A 17,088-nucleotide genomic window follows, 5' to 3' on the forward strand; every position below is an offset into this window, starting at 1 on the left:
TAATAAACACATTGAACTCGACCCCATATACATTCCACTATGAAGGAAAACCGGAAGTGAGGCAATCCATCACAATGGACCCCAGAGTTTAAAAACCAGGCGGGAAAACACACCGACGCTTCATCGGAGGCTGCACTGAGGATGTTACCAAGCACGGTAACGAAACGTCTGCGAAACAAGAAACCAGCTCGGTGAGCCAACCGACCTCAACAACCTCAACACCCACAACCCGAGCTACAAATCTACTCCAAAGCCTTATTCTGAGACCATTGTTCTACACAGGAAAATGCTCCTCTCCGTCTGTTCTACTAACTCAGGACCACCTTTGGGTTACGCCTTATTACTGAACTTTTTAGTAGATTGTCTGATTTGGATCAGAACGAGGGCCATTCAGCCAATTGAGTCTGCTCTGCCATTCAATGCAATCAAGGCTGATCTGATAATTCTCAACTCCACTTTCCTGCCCTTTCTCTATCACCCTTGATTCCCTTATTGATTAAGGTCTCCTCAAAAAACAGTCCCTCCATACCTGGTATCAGCCTAGCAAACCCTCTCTGGACTGCCTCCAATGTCAATGTAGCTTTCCAAGGATAAAGGGTCCAAAACTGTTCACAGTATTCCAGCTGTGGTCTGACTAGTGTCTTGTATAAATTTTAGCTATACCTCTCAACTTAACACTCCAATCCCTTTGTCACTGATAGGCGTAGTCTGTCACTGATAGGCGTAGTCTATAGGCCACCAAATAATAACATCACATTGGGGCGGGCAATAAACAAAGAAATAACTAATGCCTGTAAAAATGGTACAGCAATTATCATGGGGGATTTTAACCTACATGTAGATTGGTCGAACCAGCTCGGTCAGGGTAGCCTTGAGGAGGAGTTCGTTGAGTGCATCCGTGATAGTTTTCTTGAACAGTATGTAATGGAACCAACGCGGGAGCAAGCTATCCTAGATCTGGTCCTGTGTAATGAGACAGGAATAATTAATGACCTCATAGTCAGGGATCCTCTTGGAAGGAGTGATCACAGTATGGTTGAATTTAGAATACAGATGGAGCGTGTGAAGATAAAATCCAATACAAAGGGTCCTGTGCTTGAACAAGGGGAACTACAATAGAATGAGGGAGGACTTGGCTAAAGTAAACTGGAAACAAAGATTTTATGGTGGGACAGTTGACGAGCAGTGTAGGACTTTCAAAGCAATCTTTCAAAGTGCTCAGCAAAAGTATATTCCACTGAAAAGGAAGGACTGTAAGAAAAGGGGTAATCTGTCATGTGTGTCTAAAGAAATAAGGGAGGCTATCAAACTGAAAGAGAAGGCATACAAAGTGGCCAAAAACAGCATGAAACTAGAAGATTGGGAAAACCTTGAAGGTCAACAGAAAGCCACAAAAAGAGCTATGAGGAAAAGTAAGATAGAACATGAGAAAAAACTAGCACAGAATATAAAGACAGATAGGAAAAGTTTCTATAAATATATAAAATGAAAAAGAGTGGCTAAAGTAAACATTGGCCCTTTAGAGCATGAGAAGGGGAATTTAGTTATGGGATATGATGAAATGGCCGAGGCATTGAACAGGTATTTTGTATCGGTCTTCACAGTGGAGGACACTAATAACATGCCAGTAATAGACAAAGAGACGAAGGTAGGTGAGGACCTGGAAACAATCATAATTACGGAAGAGGTAGTGTTGGGCAAGCTAATGGAGCTAAGGATTGATAAGTCTCCTGGCCCTGATGGAATACATCCCAGGGTATTAAAAGAGATGGCGGGAGAAATAGCAGGTGCACTGGTGGTAAATTTCCAAAATTCGCTGGACTCTGGGGCAGTCCCAGCAGATTGGAAAACAGCAAATGTGACACCACTGTTTAAAAAGGGAAGTAGACAAAAGATGGGGAATTATAGACCAGTTAGCTTAACCTCTGTAGTGGGGAAGATGCTTGAGTCTATTATCAAGGAAGAAATAGCAAGGCATCTTGATAGAAATTGTCCCGTTGGGCAGACGCAGCATGGGTTCATGAAGGGCAGGTCATGCTTGACAAATCTTTTGGAATTCTATGAAGACATTATGAGCGAGGTGGATAATGGGGACCCAGTGGATATGGTGTACCTAGACTTCCAAAAGGCCTTTGACAAGGTGCCGCACAAGAGGCTACTGCATAAGATAAGGATGCATGGCATTAAGGGTAAAGTATTAGCATGGATAGAGGATTGGTTGACTAACAGGAAGCAAAGAGTGGGGATAAATGAGTGCTATTCTAGCTGGCAGTCAGTGACTAGTGGTGTGTCTCAGAGATCGGTGTTGGGACCGCAATTATTTACAATTTATATAGATGATTTGGAGCTGGGGACCACGTGTCAAAGTTTGCAGATGACACTAAGATGAGTGGCAGAGCAAAGTGTGCAGAGGAGTGTGAAACTTTGCAGAGGAACATAGGTACATTGAGTGAGTGGGCAAAGGTCTGGCACATGGAATACAATGTAAATAAATGTGAAGTCATACATTTTGGTAGGAGTAATAGTAAAAAGGATTATTACTTGAATGGTAAAAAGTTGCAGCATGCTGCTATGCAGAGGGACCTGGGTGTCCTTGTGCATGAATCACAGAAGGTAGGTCTGCAGGTACAACAAGTAATTAGGAAGGCAAATGGAATTTTGTCCTTCATTGCTAAAGGGATTGAAATAAAAAGCAGAGAGGTTATGTTGCAGCTGTACAAGGTGCTGGTGAGGCCACACCTGGAGTACTGTGTGAGTTTTGGTCTCCTTACTTGAGAAAGGATGTATTGGCACTGGAGGGGGTGCAAAGGAGGTTCACTAGGTTGATTCCGGAGTTGAGGGGGTTGGCTTATGAGGAGAGACTGAGTAGATTGGGATTATATTCATTGGAATTCAGAAGATTGAGGGGGGATCTTATAGAAACATATAAAATTATGAAGGGAATAGATAAGATAGAAGTAGAGAGGATGTTTCCACTGGCAGGTGAAGCTAGGACAAGAGGGCATAGCCTCAAGATTAGAGGGAGCAGATTTAGGACTGAACTGAGAAGGAATTTCTTCACCCAGAGGGTTGTTAATCTATGGAATTCCTTGCCCAGTGAAGTAGTTGACGCTACTTCAGTAAACGCTTTTAAAAAAAAGGTAGATTTTTTTGAACAATAAAGGAATTAAGGGATACGGTGAGAACGCGAGTAAGTGGATCTGAGTTCACGAAAGGATCAGCCATGATCTTATTGAATGGCGGAGCAGGCTCGAAGGGCCAGACGGCCTACTCCTGCTCCTAGTTCTTATGTTCTAAATAAAGACCAACATTCCATTTGTCTTTCCTACTATCCACTGAACTTGGATGCTAGCATTTTGTGACCCATGGCGGGTGGTCACACTGCGCAGGTATCAGAGAGGCAGTGTATCGGGGAGGGGAGAAGACAGTCTCAAACATGGTTCATTTTAAATGTATTCATTCCTGAGGTATGACTGGGCCAGTATCCATTAAACACCCCTGAGAAGGCGGTGGTGAGCCACTCCTGTCCATTTGTTATACGTGCCCCCACAGTACCATTAAGGAGGCAGTTCCAGGATTTTGATACAGCAAACAGTGAAGTAGAAGGGATATAGTACCAACTCAGAATCCGGAAGGTGTTCCCATGTGTCTGCTGCCCTTGGCTGAATAGGGGATAGAGAGATAGAGCACAATGACCAACTCTCAGGGAACAGATGAAGGCATGCTTTGGCATGGAGGGTGTTGGGAAAGCAGGGGGTGTGGGAGTAGCTCACCAGGATGAATGTGTAAGTGCATATATACAACACATTTATGATGTAAGGGACCACATACTTCTTCCTTTTTTGACTGTACATGGGAAAGAAGTTTGACTGATGGATGGCTTCTGGTAAGATGGCCCGGTAAGATGGCAGTGGAGTAGGGCTCATCTGCTCCGTCCACTTTTTGTTTCTTTTCTTTTTATTTTTCACTTCTCTTGTTTCTTTTCTCTTTTATTTTACTTATCTCTTGGTGAAAAGCTCAGTTGCAGTGACAGCGTTAGCAGCAGCAAGTAGGCCCAGCAGTGCTAACTCATGGCAGCGATGTCGAGGGTGAGTTTGGATTCCCAGCTGCTTCTGCATTGACGAGGCAGTCCTAGCGCCAACTCATGGCTGCTGCAGTGGAGATGAGTTTCAGCCTAGTACAAGACCTGGAGACATCAGTCGTGGCTGCATTGGTGAGGTGGGCCCAAAGCAGACTCATGGTGGCGGTGGGGTTTGGGCAGTACAGGGTGGCATCAGTGGCGTCTGCATTGGCAAGCTCCAGTGAGGACTCATAGTAGCGAGGGCGTCAGAAGAGGTGAAATGGCGCCAAAGAGTGGCAACTTTCGTTCCAGAGGTGGCAGCGCGGTGAAGAAGATTCATGCCTGGCCACTAGGCCCATGGGTCGTGACAGAGCACTTAACAGAAAGGACTGTAAAATTGGATACTTTTTCTTAATTTCTTCATTTTCTTGCCTTTATATTCTATGCTTTGGTTTATTTTTCTGTGTTTTAAGATGGGGCTGGAGGCTGGTGGCTGGTGACACTATACAACACTTTTCACTGTATTTTTGTAACAGGATACACATGACAATAAATAAATCAAATCAAAGGACAATCCCTGATTTGAAGATTAAAATCACCCATGTTAAAAGTACTGCTTTTGTTATGTGGCCTCATTAGCTCCTGATTTATTCTCTGACAAACAGTATAGTTAGTTAGGAACCCTATAGACTACTCCTCCCAGTGTCTTTCCCTTTTTATGTCTTACCTCCACCCTTATGAATGCTACACTTTCTACCCAAGATCATTTTTTGCTATCGTACTTACTCCATCCCACACCAACAATGTTACACTACCACCCTTTCCTTCCTGCCTGTAAAAAATCACATTCCTCTGACTATTTAGTTCCCAGCTTTGATCTCCTTGTAACTAGGCCTCCGCAATGAATGCAAGATCATACCCATTAACCTACATTTCCAAATACTACAAGTATTTTGGTAAGGAGCCATTAATTTTGCCTTTATACCATTCTTTTCCTCTGTTGACCCTATTTATTGCTGTTTTTCTATGTTTGTATACTTTGTTCCTTCCTGTCCTGCTCTGGGTGTCATTATCCAAATAGCTACTCTGTCATGCTACCATATTCTCCTTCTTTCTGAGCCTCAGTGTTGTATTTTTCCATTTCTCACCGTAGCCTCCCAATGACCTATCAAGGTAAAATTGACAGATTTTGACACCAGAAGTCTCACATATCCCTTTTATAATGAAATAGCAGCACCACTAGCACCACAATACTTACTCCAGCAGTGTTCTTTTCGTTACCTGCAATCATGTGTGTATGAGTTTAGTTACTGGGCTAATATTATGTGAAGTTGAAAATGATTTAGGCTAAATATTATAATTGAATTATATTATCATTGAGTCTTTCTTTGGCCTTTATTATATCCATTAAATTACTTCACATGATCAACTCTGCTAATTTGGACTGCTACAGGAAGGGATAAAACTGCAGATTAGGATCTCAAAGCACCACAGAAAATGCTGAGTCCTGGCAAGTAACACTGAATTTACTTACTCAATCACGATAAACTACTGGAACCTAATTATGACTGGACAAAATTATGGAATGAAATCCCAAAATACTGGTAAAAGACCTGTATAAAAGGGTAATTTTAGTTATTCAAGTGTGCCAAAGCAACAATTCTTGTAGCAATTAAAGATATCACTCTTAAGTCTACATTTCTTTTGTCACCTGTCTCACGACACACCACACACACTAAATTTTGATTCAGGCATACATAAGAACAGGTTATAAAATATCATCAGAATGAGTCTTCTATTGTTGACCTTTGTGGAATGTATAATGTTGTGTGCCAACTGTCAGCAATCTTGCATCTAGGGCAGAAGGTTATGGATTCATAGGTGAATAGGAGGTTTCAGATCATAATGTATGTTATTATTCCAATGCCGCACCAACTGAGAGCTGAGCTATTCAAATTGTTAAAAATGCGATCCATCAGATGAAATATAAAACCTGAGCAGGTTTGTTGCCCATCCTTATTGCCCTTAAACTGGGCTGGCGTGGCCTCTTCAAAGGGCAGTTAAGAGTCAACCACACTACGGTGGGTCTGCAGTCACATGTCAGCCAGGCTGGGTCAGGATAGCAAATTTCTTTCCCTAAAGGACATTAGTGAAAAGGGAATCTTCTCAATTTAATCTCATGAGAAAGCTAAAAAGCAAATAAAGCTTCTAAGAAGATAAAATATGACCCCCCAAAGATAAATCAGGCAAACAATTTCATGATATTCATCAAATATTTATAATCTCAATATAACCTTCAACACTAGTCCAAGTATATTCCACTTATTTTAATCCTCAGCATTTACTAAAACATACTGTTCTGTACTGATAATACAGTGTGGAGCTGGAGGAACACAGCAGGCCAGGCAGCATCAGAGGAGCAGGAAAGCTGACATTTCGGGTCAGGTCCCTTCTTCAGAAAAAAGGGTCAGAACCCTTCTTCAGAAAAAATCTATGGGATCTATGGCTAACTCTATATCTTTCAATATCTTTGCTTAACAAAAACTGATCTATCTCAGGGCTAAAATTAACTGATTCAGCATTCAATGTTGTTTGTGGAAGAAAGTTCCCTTGTGCGTGGAAATGATTTTAAAATTAAGTTATATATAAATATTGTATTTCAATAAACACAAATGAAATTTGCATATGTGAAAAGATCCATTCTAGTATTGGCCTGCAATTTCCAGGAACTAAAGATTAATCTCCTGGACAATGTGGTGAGAAACCCCAAAAAATATTTTAAATTGCTTTTTCCATTTTGATTCGTGTATGAGTTATAAAATATGAGAGAAGATTGGAGTTGTTCACTGATAGATAGTTTCTAGTTTCTCACCAAGTTAGAAAATACACTGATTTTTCCTTCTTGGATCCAAAGTGGATGACAACACTGTTCCCAAACTGAGATTCTTTGCCACAGTTTTGCCCATTCACATAATTTACTTTCCTGCACCCATTTACACAACTGCTGCCTCTCCCAATTTGTTGTCATCTGCAGACTCAGAAACTCCAGAAAAACAGCATACTTATTGCTTGGCTAACTGCATGGATGAGAAAACACAAATCACTTATTGGTGTCTAATACCAGGATGGCAGGGGTTAGTTCAGATTCTGACTCCTCAGCAGGTAAAAACTGAGCTGGTTGCTGATCCTCCAGGTGGCAGGGGAAGAAGGGAGATGATGGGCAGGCAGGAAAGGTAAGTTTGGTGGACTTACCAGTGAGCAGTACTGGATCTCTTGGCCCATAAGCAGTGCTGGAAAGACACTTTTTCAACACAACAGTCTTTCTTTTAGCCGCTAGGTTTCCAGAGACCTATAAAACCTGGGCAGCCATGGTTAAATCTGGAAGTCAGATTAAATGTCAGGAATGTAAACTCATGATAATGTTTAAATGGACAAACCACCTCCTGGGAGCAGGTTAGTTTCATAGAATGGAATCTCATAGAATAGAATCCCTGCAGTGTGGAAACAGGCCCTTCGGCCCAACAAGTCCACACCGAACCTCAGAGCATCCCACCCAGACCCATCCCCCTATAACCCCCCTAATCTACACCTCCCTGAACACAATGGGCAATTTAGCATGGCCAAGCCACCTAACCTGCACATCTTTGGACTGTGGGAGGAAACCGGAGTGCCCGGAGGAAACCCACACAGACACAGGGAGAATGTGCAACTCCACACAGACAGTCGCCGAACGCTGGAATCGAACCCGGATCCGTGGCGCTGTGAGGCAGCAGTGCTAACCACGGCTCTCCACATTTCTCCAACTCCAATCTCGAGTACACTATTTTACCTCTATTAAAAACTGAAGTGATTGGTTGGGTCAGATTTCAGATTTTTAAAATTTGTCAACTTCCTGAATTTACTTGAAATAGCAGCTTTGAAAGTTTTCTTGGCTTACTTATTGCATATGTAGGTTTCTCGTTCAATGGTGTAGGGAGGCTGAGTGGCTTAGTTGGCACCACACCTGTTTTTGATCCGGAAGGCCCTAGGTTTAAATCCCACTTTGAGATTTGTTAGCCATGGAGGGATTGTTTATGTAGCTCAGATCAGGTAAATAATCAGCCTGTAATATGCTTCCAACACTCCAGGTCATTCTCCAAGGGTGAAGATTTGCAAAACAAGCAAATTTAAGGATGTGTGTTTAACCTTTTTAGGGCTTATATTTTTAAATCCTGTGAACATCATATTTCATTTCTACAGTTGACAAGAACGTACATTTGTTCCGTTTCTGTAAATGAACAGGATGACAGCCCTCTCTCCTAAACTAAAATGTTTCACTTTTAATTTCTTCAAATCAGAACTTGAAATAATTATAATATATGAATAGTTTGCCATCTTTTGTGTAAACTCATGTGATAGAAGACAGAAAATATATCAAGTCGGTTTTATGATATTCTCCACTGGTACTACAACAGGAACGGGGAGAAAGAATCAGATTTACCTTTCAGAATGCAAAACAAGATTGCACATTTCAAGGGGTGACCTATATCTCTTACAAGAGGTTACTCAGCTAGAAATTTTATTAATGTCCATTGTATGCTTGGGAAGTTTAAATCCTTCAAAGCAAAATTGCAGTGGAAATCAGCCTCGAGTTAGTGGCACATGGTCACTTCTGATTGGTTGTGTTCCAACAGTTTGAGAATAAATTCCAGGCTGACACTCCTGAGGAGAAACACAATACACTGGTTGTCAATCCTGAATGTGGCAAGGGAGAAGGGAAGTAATGGTATGTAGGGAAGGTAATTTTGGTGAACAGGGAGGGAGTAAGTAAGGTAAGTGTCTTTCCAGCTCGTGCCTGGAAAATGATTGTTTCTATGCTAGTGATAGAGGGGCGGGGCAGGGGGCAAGAGATCACTTAATTGTTTCTTTGTTGATATGTGCACTTTGGCTGCCATGTTTTCCTACAAATACATCAATGATCACATTTAAAAATAACTTATTTGATTGTGAAATATTTTGGTACCTCCTGAGATTGTGAAAAGCTCTGCAAAAATGGCAGAGATAGTAAGAACTCCAGATGCTGGAGTCAGAGCTAACATAGTGTGGAGCTGGAGGAACACAGCAGGCCAGGCAGCAACAGAGGAGCAGGAAAGTTGACATTTCGGGTTGGGACCCTTTTTCCCGACCTGATCCGAAACGTCAACTTTCCTGCTCCTCTGATGTAGCCTGGCCTGATGCAGCTGTGTTCCTCCAGCTCCACACTGTGTTATCTCTGCATAAGTGGCAGCTCTTTTTTTCCTGAAATCATAAGAACTTAGAAATAGGAGTAGGAGTAGGCCAGTCTACCCTTCAAGTCTGCCTTGCTATTCTATGAGATCATGGCTGATCTGATCCCGCCCTCAATTCCTGTTTCCCGCCTACACCTCATAACCCGCAACTCCTATATATTTCAAATCTATCAACTTCCTCTTTAAATACTTTCAGCAATCTAGCCTCCATAAATCTCTAGGATAGAGAATTCCAGACATTCATTACCCCCTGAGAGAAAAGATTTCTTTGCATCTCAGTTTTAAATGAGTGTCCCTTAATTCTGTATCTATGTCTCTTAGTTCAAGGTTTCTGCCACTAGTGGAAACACCTTCTCAATGTCTACCCTGTCAAACCGCGTCAGAGTCTTGCATGTTTCAATAAGATCACCCCTCATTCTTCTAAACTGTAATGAATAAAGGCGTAACCTGTTTAGCCGTTCTCAATAAGTCAACCCCTTCATCCCCATAATCAGCCTAGTGTATCTCTTTTGAACTGCCTCCATTGCCAATATATCCTTTCTTTAATATGGGGACCAAAACTGTACACACTACTTCCCAATATTTAATGTCCAACCTTCCAGCAATGAAAGTCAAACTTCAATTTGCCTTCTTAATTACTTGTTGCAAACTAGCAACACCATATCCTAATCAGAACAGAAGGACTATAAAAATGCTAGGATATAAACAAAAATATTGTGAATGTTGACTGAAACCTCTAATGATGTACACAAGAATCAAAGCATTGCCTACAAAGCTTTACCTGATGAAGGAGCATGCTGCGAAAGCTTGTGATTTCAAATAAATCTGTTGGACTATAACCTGGTGTTGTCTGACTTATGGCCTTGCCTACTAAAGTGAAGTAGAAGAACTACTTCCAAAATACAGGAGTCTCCTGGCAGAACATTTAGGGATGTTTTTGTGCACTGTGCTAAAATGGCCAATGTCCTCAATAATGTACAGACTCCAACTCCGAGCCAATTTACATCTAGATGCAAATCTCCCTATCAACAAATTCTCAAAATTAATTCAATATATCTAAAAATTGGTAAGCTGGCAGCAGGAAAATAACCGTGAAGGCTGTATGATTGTCACGTAAGCACAACTTTTCATTTATAGTCTAAAAGAAGGAAACCCACCACTCCTACCCGGTTGACTATTAAAGCACTGAAAACAACAATGATTAGCAATAAGCATAAAAAAAATTGCTTCGTCAATACTCCTCAAAACAAATTGAAAGAAAGCTGCTGCCATTATCCTGGGACTGGGTTTTGAACTGGGATATTTCCTGGGGATCATTGAAGGCTTCTCTGCAACCATCTTACACTTTTCCAAATGGTCATTTGCAGATGTAATGGAGCTCACTGCTGTCCTCTGGTGTCTTGCTTGTATGATTGTACCTTCCTAGTAATGAAGAGCAATTTTCCCTAATGCAAGCTTAACAGTTGACAACTGGTGAAAAAGGTTTTGTAAAGGATTGGGGATTATCATACAATTTGAAACTACAAAGGGGTATTTGCTCATTGATTTTGCCTTTACTGAATAATAGTACTATAAGGAAGGGACATGAAATTAACTGTTTAACATCACCACCAGGGATAATAATTGCTAATTCACAACACTTGCAAACAATTTCTACATAGTAAGAGTTTAGTGCTGTGTATGTAATGTCATTATCCAGCAACATGCTGAATTGTCCCACTGCTTTCATAAATCAAATAGTTTAATTTCCCTCACTGAGTCACAGGATTCTGGTTATCATAAAATGTAACCAAACTCTGCTGATCATAGAAATAGAAATCATAGTTTAAGCATTACTATATTAATCAGTCTGAACGAGACATCTTGCTCCTGTGCACTTCTCTCAGTGAGACTGATCTAAGCGCCAAGTCACTCCACTCAACTAATAGCTTTCATTTCCATAAATCTTTGTACTGCTGCAACTCAACTGTATACAATGAGAAACATCTGCCTCTCTCTGCTCCCCATGCTCCAAGACACCCAATCATACATTCACATAAAGACAAAATTGTTCTGTTGTTCTCTTATTCTTTCCCCAAGCAGAAAAGCATTCCATTTTATGACAAAAACAGCAGGGTGTTATAAACACAGCAGCCAACTTCATTTATTCAGGCAGTCAGACCATAGGAACTGTTCACAACAAATAGGTTCCAAATTCATTTCATGGTCTCAGCCAGGGCAGTAATGGGATTGATGGGAGGAGAGCTCAATTGCTTTTATGACCTCTGGATTAGGAAGAGGAAGACTCAGTCATCTGTAGGCTTTTTGTACTGAACTACTGCCCAGCCATTATTTCCCAAGTAAAAACAAATAGAGGATTTTCAGTACAGAAAACAAAGCATGATTCTATCTTTTTTCAAAAAAGTCCTATTGAACAAGTGGATGATTTTTATCATCTGATTCACAGTGATTTTTTTGTATTATTATCGACCCACCTCATTCGGCTGTGTGGTGACAAACAGATGGCAGAAGAGCTCACTTGGTGGTCTGTAGGGGTTGCGTGTGACAAATGCAAACTGACAATCCGCCGGTTGACACGTTGTATATAAGATTCTCCTCAGGGCATGAGCCATCAACAGCGTCTAGTTGAAACCCAGCACAGGAATTAATTACATCTGTGCAACCAAATTATTTGTACAGCATTTCATGTTAGTTCTTTTTAAGAGTCAGCAACAAAAGCTTCTAAAAAGCCAACCTGGTGAAGCAATTTGTAGTCTGACCAAAATGGCCGACATTCTGCAGGCCAATACTAGTCCCACCACTTCTTGTTGCACGTACTCACCAAACTGGACAGAACCAATCACAGAGCAATCTGTTAGGTGATTTTCTTCCCTTACTCATTCTTTACTGTCTGTCAAACCTGATACCACCTTAATTTCTCTGCCTCTACCGACAGGAAGGTTTTTAAACTACAAGCTTGTTGACCACTCAAATTCTTGATTAAATTCTTCCAATTGTTTCAACCCTGACAATGCCTGTATCTTGGAATCTGATCTTTCTCCTTGATTTCTTTGTTTTAAATATGGAAACGAGGAGTTTTTCTCTCTGATTGTGGAGAATTCTGTTCCTCAGGAGCTGTGGGGGCAGGATCATTAAATATATTTAAGGAAGAATAGATGAGGCTAACAAGGAACCCAAAGGATGTGGGAGTAGACAGGAAAGTGGGTTGAGGCCGCAATCAGACAGACATAATCTCATTGAATGGTGGAGCAATAATGTTGGAGCCCATGAAGCTAGCAAAAAAAGTAAGCAGTAAGAAATAACAAAGATGGCCACAAGTAAAGCTAAGATGATTAGCAATGTACTGTCCTCATACAGCAGTGGCAGGCACATGGCTATGAGCAATCAAATCAAAGGAAAATTAACCTACAATAGAAGGAACTCAATAAATTCAACAATTCCAATTTTAACTCAGTGAGAGTTCCGAAGTCAATACAGTAAGTGCCCATGGTTCTACGTGTTTAAATGCCTCAAACCTTAATACAATGTTGTAGCAAGGACGCCCACACCAAGGGTAGCTCATGCGTGGAGTTTCACTGCTCTATTAATGTATAGATGAGGGTTGGGGATCTGGGAGGGTGTTGAGTGGGGAAGGTTGAAATCCCAAAAACTAAGGAGATCCTGACCTCTCCCGAATCTCCCAGGGCAGCCTTGTAGCCAAGTAGGAACTAACAGCTTAGCAGTTTTGCAGTTGATAAAAAGCCAATTTTGCGCTGCTTTAGTGCTGAATTCCGGATTTCTCAATCTTGTAATCTGTTTCTTGATCCATCAGCAACTTGCCAGGGTCACCAAGGCTAGTGCACAGCAGGAAACCGACAAGCTGTATAGGCTCTGATCGGTTACACTGAAAAGCTCAATTCATAATCACTGACAGAGTGCTGTTCCATCTTTCTTGGAAGGTACTTTGCCTCCCCTTCAGTTCCCTCATCTACAGCTGCACTTTCCTCCTACCAATCTTTAGCTTAGCATGGGAGAGCTTAGACATTTACTCCCTCTACCTTTTCAGAGGGTAAACACCAGTGCCACACTATTGAACATAAGAACTGGGAGCAGGAGTAGGCATTTCAGCCCCCTTGAGACTCTCTCATTTAATACTATCATGGCTGGTCTAATTTTGGCTTCAACTCCACTTTCTTGCCCACTTTCCATAACCTTTCAACCCATTACTAATTAAAAATGTATCTATATTCTTCTTGAGTTTATTCAGTCCTGGTGGCCATCACTTTCTGGGTAATGAAATCCACAGATTTGTAAGCCTTTGAGAGTAGTTTCCTATCATCTTGGTTTTAAATCTGTTACCCCTTATCCTAAAACTATGACCTCTCATTCTAGATTGACCCACATGAGGAAATATCCTCTTTGTGTACTTTGTCAATTGCCTTTAACATCTTAAATGCCTCAATGAGGTCTTCTCTCATTCTTCTAAGCTCCAGACAGTATCAGCCTAAACTGCACAATCTCTTTTCATAAGCCAAACCCCTTCATCTCTGGCATCAATATAGCAAACATCATCTGAACTGTCTCCAATGTCTCATATAAGGGGACCAAAAGTGTACACAATACTCCTACGCAATCTCACTAAAGACTTGATTAATTGCAGTAACATTTACCTACTTTTAAACTTGATTCCTTTAACAATAGATGCTTTATTACCTGCTGTACCTACATACCAGTTTTCTCTGATTCTGACACCTGCACCGAAGTACTCTGAAGTTACTCTCTATTTAGATAATAAGTTGCCTTTCTATTCTTCCAACCAAAATGGATAACCTTACAATTTTCCATGTTAAACTTCATCTGCCAAAGTTTAGTCCATTCATCTACCCATCCATTGGCTACTACCTCACTGCAACAAGATCAACACCAGCAGCAATGCTAACATATGCTGTTCCACACGGCAGATGGGATGGACACAGGATCCAGTTGGAAGGAGGTGACACCTCCAACTGAGAGACTACAGACAGACTCTATCCCTCTGAACATGGAATCATACAGCATAGAAACAGATGCTTCAGTCCAACTCGTCCATGCTGACCAAGTTTCCCAAACTGAACTAGTCCCATTTGCCTGCGTTTGGTCCATGTCCCTCCAAATCTTTCTTATTCATGTACCTGTCTAAATGTCTTTTAAATGCTGTAACTGTACCTGCATCTACTACTTCTCTGCCAGTTCATTCCACATACAAACCACCCTCTGTGTGAAAAAGTTACCTCTCAAGTCCCTTTTAAATCTTTCTCCTTTCACCTTAAAAATATGCCCTCCAGTTTTGAACGCCCCTACCCTGAAGAGACCTTTGCTATTTACCTTATCTATGCCCCTCATGACTGTATAAACTTTAATAAGATCACCCCTCTTACCCTCCAGTGAAAAAAGTCCTAGCCTGTCCAGCCTTTCCTTATAATTCAAACCCTCCACTCCCAGCAACATCCTTGTAAATCTTTTCTGCACCCTCTCCAATTTAATAATAGTTTTCCTACAGCAGGGCAACCAGAACTGTACACGGTACTCCAAAATTGGCCTCACCAACATCCTGTACAACTGCAACATAATGTCCCAACTCCCAATTCAATGGTCTGAGCAATGAAGGGAAGCATGCTAAATGCCTTATTAACCACCCTGTCTATCTGTGACATAACTTTCAAAGAACCATGTACCTGAAGCCACTGGTCTCTCTGTTCGACAACACTACGCAGGGCCCTACCATTAACTATATAGGTCCTGCCCTTGTTCATCTTACCAAAATGCAACATCTCGCATTTATCCAAATTAAACTCCATCTGCCACTCCTCCCCCCATTAGTCCAATTGATCAAGACCCCTTTGTAATCTTAAATAACCTTCTTCACTGTCCACTATACCACCAATAACATGTCTGAGCAACAGTGTCTCAGTAGGGTCAGGCTGTCATTGCTGACATCAACACATTTCTGGAACAAGACCTCCTTCCCAGTGGATCAGGTGGGCGTGTGTTGCTAATGTTCAACAAAGGCACTGTCACTGGAATGCTACACCCAGCTTTCTGCTTCACATACTGTTTTCTGCTGTATAATCCTAAAAGGACAGGAAGCAGAGAGATGCAAGTGCTCGTTATGGGATGTGCACAGGAGGGACGTATCTGACTGATCTGATTTGAGGGCGTATGGGTGGCAGAAGGGCAACTGCAATGTGTATTGCCCTCCAATAGTAAGAGGGAAACTAAACAGCAAATATATAAAGAGATTTCAGATATGTCTAAGAATAACAGTAGGGTTGTAATAGTAGGAAATTTTAACTTTCCAAACGTAGACTGGGTCTGCTGTAGTGTTAAGGGCATGGACTTTAATGAAGCCTTTGACAAGGTTTTGCATGGTAGACTGATTAGTAAAGTTAGATCATATGGAATTCAGAGAGAACTTACCAATTGAATACAAAATTGGCTTCATGGTAGGAGACAGGGTGGTGGTGGAGGGTTGTTTTTTAGACTGCACACCTGTGACCAGCGGTGTTCCACAGAGATCAGTGCTGGGTCCACTGTTGTTTGTTATTTGTATAAACAATTTGGATGAAAATTTAGGGGGCAAGTTTATTAATTTTCCAGATGACACCAAAATTGGTGGTATAGTGGACAGTGAAGAAGGTTATCTAAGATTAAGAAGGGATCTTGATCAATTGGGCCAATGGGCTGAAGAGTGGCAGATGGAGTTTAATTTGGACAAATGTAAGGTATTGTATTTTGGTAAGATGGACAAGGGTAGGACTTACACAGGTAATGGTAGGACTCTGGGTAATGTTGTCAAATAGAGGGGTGCAGGTACATAGTCCTTTGAAAGTGGCATCACAGGTAGACAGGGTGATTAAGAAGGTGTTTAACATGCTTGCCTTCATTGCTCAGATTTGAGTATAGGAGTTGTGATATCATGTTGAGATTATATGGGCTGAGGGCATTGGTGAGGCCACTTTTGGAGTACTGTGTACAGTTCTAGTTGCCCTGATGCTGGAAAAATATTATTAAATTGGAGGGGTTCAGAAAAATATTTACAAGGATGTTGCTGGGACTGGAGGGTTTGAGTTATAAGGAGAAGCTGAATAGGCTGGGACTTTTTTCACTGGATCGTAGGAGGTTGAGGGTAACCTTATAGAGGTTTATAAAATCATGAGGGACATAGATAAGGTGAATAACAAAAGGCCTTTTCCTTAGGGTAGGGGAATTTAAAACTAGATGGCATATTTTTTAAGGTGAGAGGCAAAAGATTTAAAAGAGACTTGAGGGGCAGCTTTTTCACAGCATGTTTCAAATGTGGAATGAACTGCCAGAGGAAGTGGAAGATGTTGATACAGTTATAACATTTAAAAGACATTTGGACAGGTACATGAATAGGAAAGGTTTAGAGGGATGTAGGCCAAATGCAAGCAAGTGGGACTAGTTTAGTTTGGGAAACTTGAGCTGCCAGAGGAGATGGTGGAGGCGGGTACAATTACACCATTTAAAAGGCATGTGGATGGGTACATGAATAGGAAGAGTTTAGAGGGATATATGCCAAATGCTGGCAAATGGGAATAGATCAGTTTAGGTTATCTGGTTGGTGCAGACGATTTGGACCGAAGCATCTGTTTCTGTGCTGTATAACTGTATGGCTCAATAATTGCATTGCCATAGCCACCAGGGCTGTGCCTGAAAGGTTGGAAAATGGGATTAGTTTGGTAGGATCTTTATTGGACGCAGTGGGCCAAATAGCCTTCTTCT

General features: G+C 41.4%; 1 protein-coding gene across 4 annotated transcripts in view; it reads right to left on the reverse strand.

The window, feature by feature from the left end:
- sh2d5 (SH2 domain containing 5) overlaps positions 1 to 17,088 on the reverse strand; it is a 104,767-nt gene that overhangs the window by 72,857 nt on the left and 14,822 nt on the right. For all 4 annotated transcript variants that reach the window (XM_048615309.1, XM_048615307.1, XM_020523361.2 and 1 more), the window contains exon 4: positions 11,802 to 11,948. In XM_048615309.1, the coding sequence (XP_048471266.1) occupies positions 11,802 to 11,948 (147 nt within the window). The remainder of the gene's footprint in view (positions 1 to 11,801; positions 11,949 to 17,088) is intronic.

This window comes from Rhincodon typus, chromosome 31, assembly GCF_021869965.1.
Source record: "Rhincodon typus isolate 14 chromosome 31, sRhiTyp1.1, whole genome shotgun sequence".
Taxonomy (NCBI): domain Eukaryota; kingdom Metazoa; phylum Chordata; class Chondrichthyes; order Orectolobiformes; family Rhincodontidae; genus Rhincodon; species Rhincodon typus.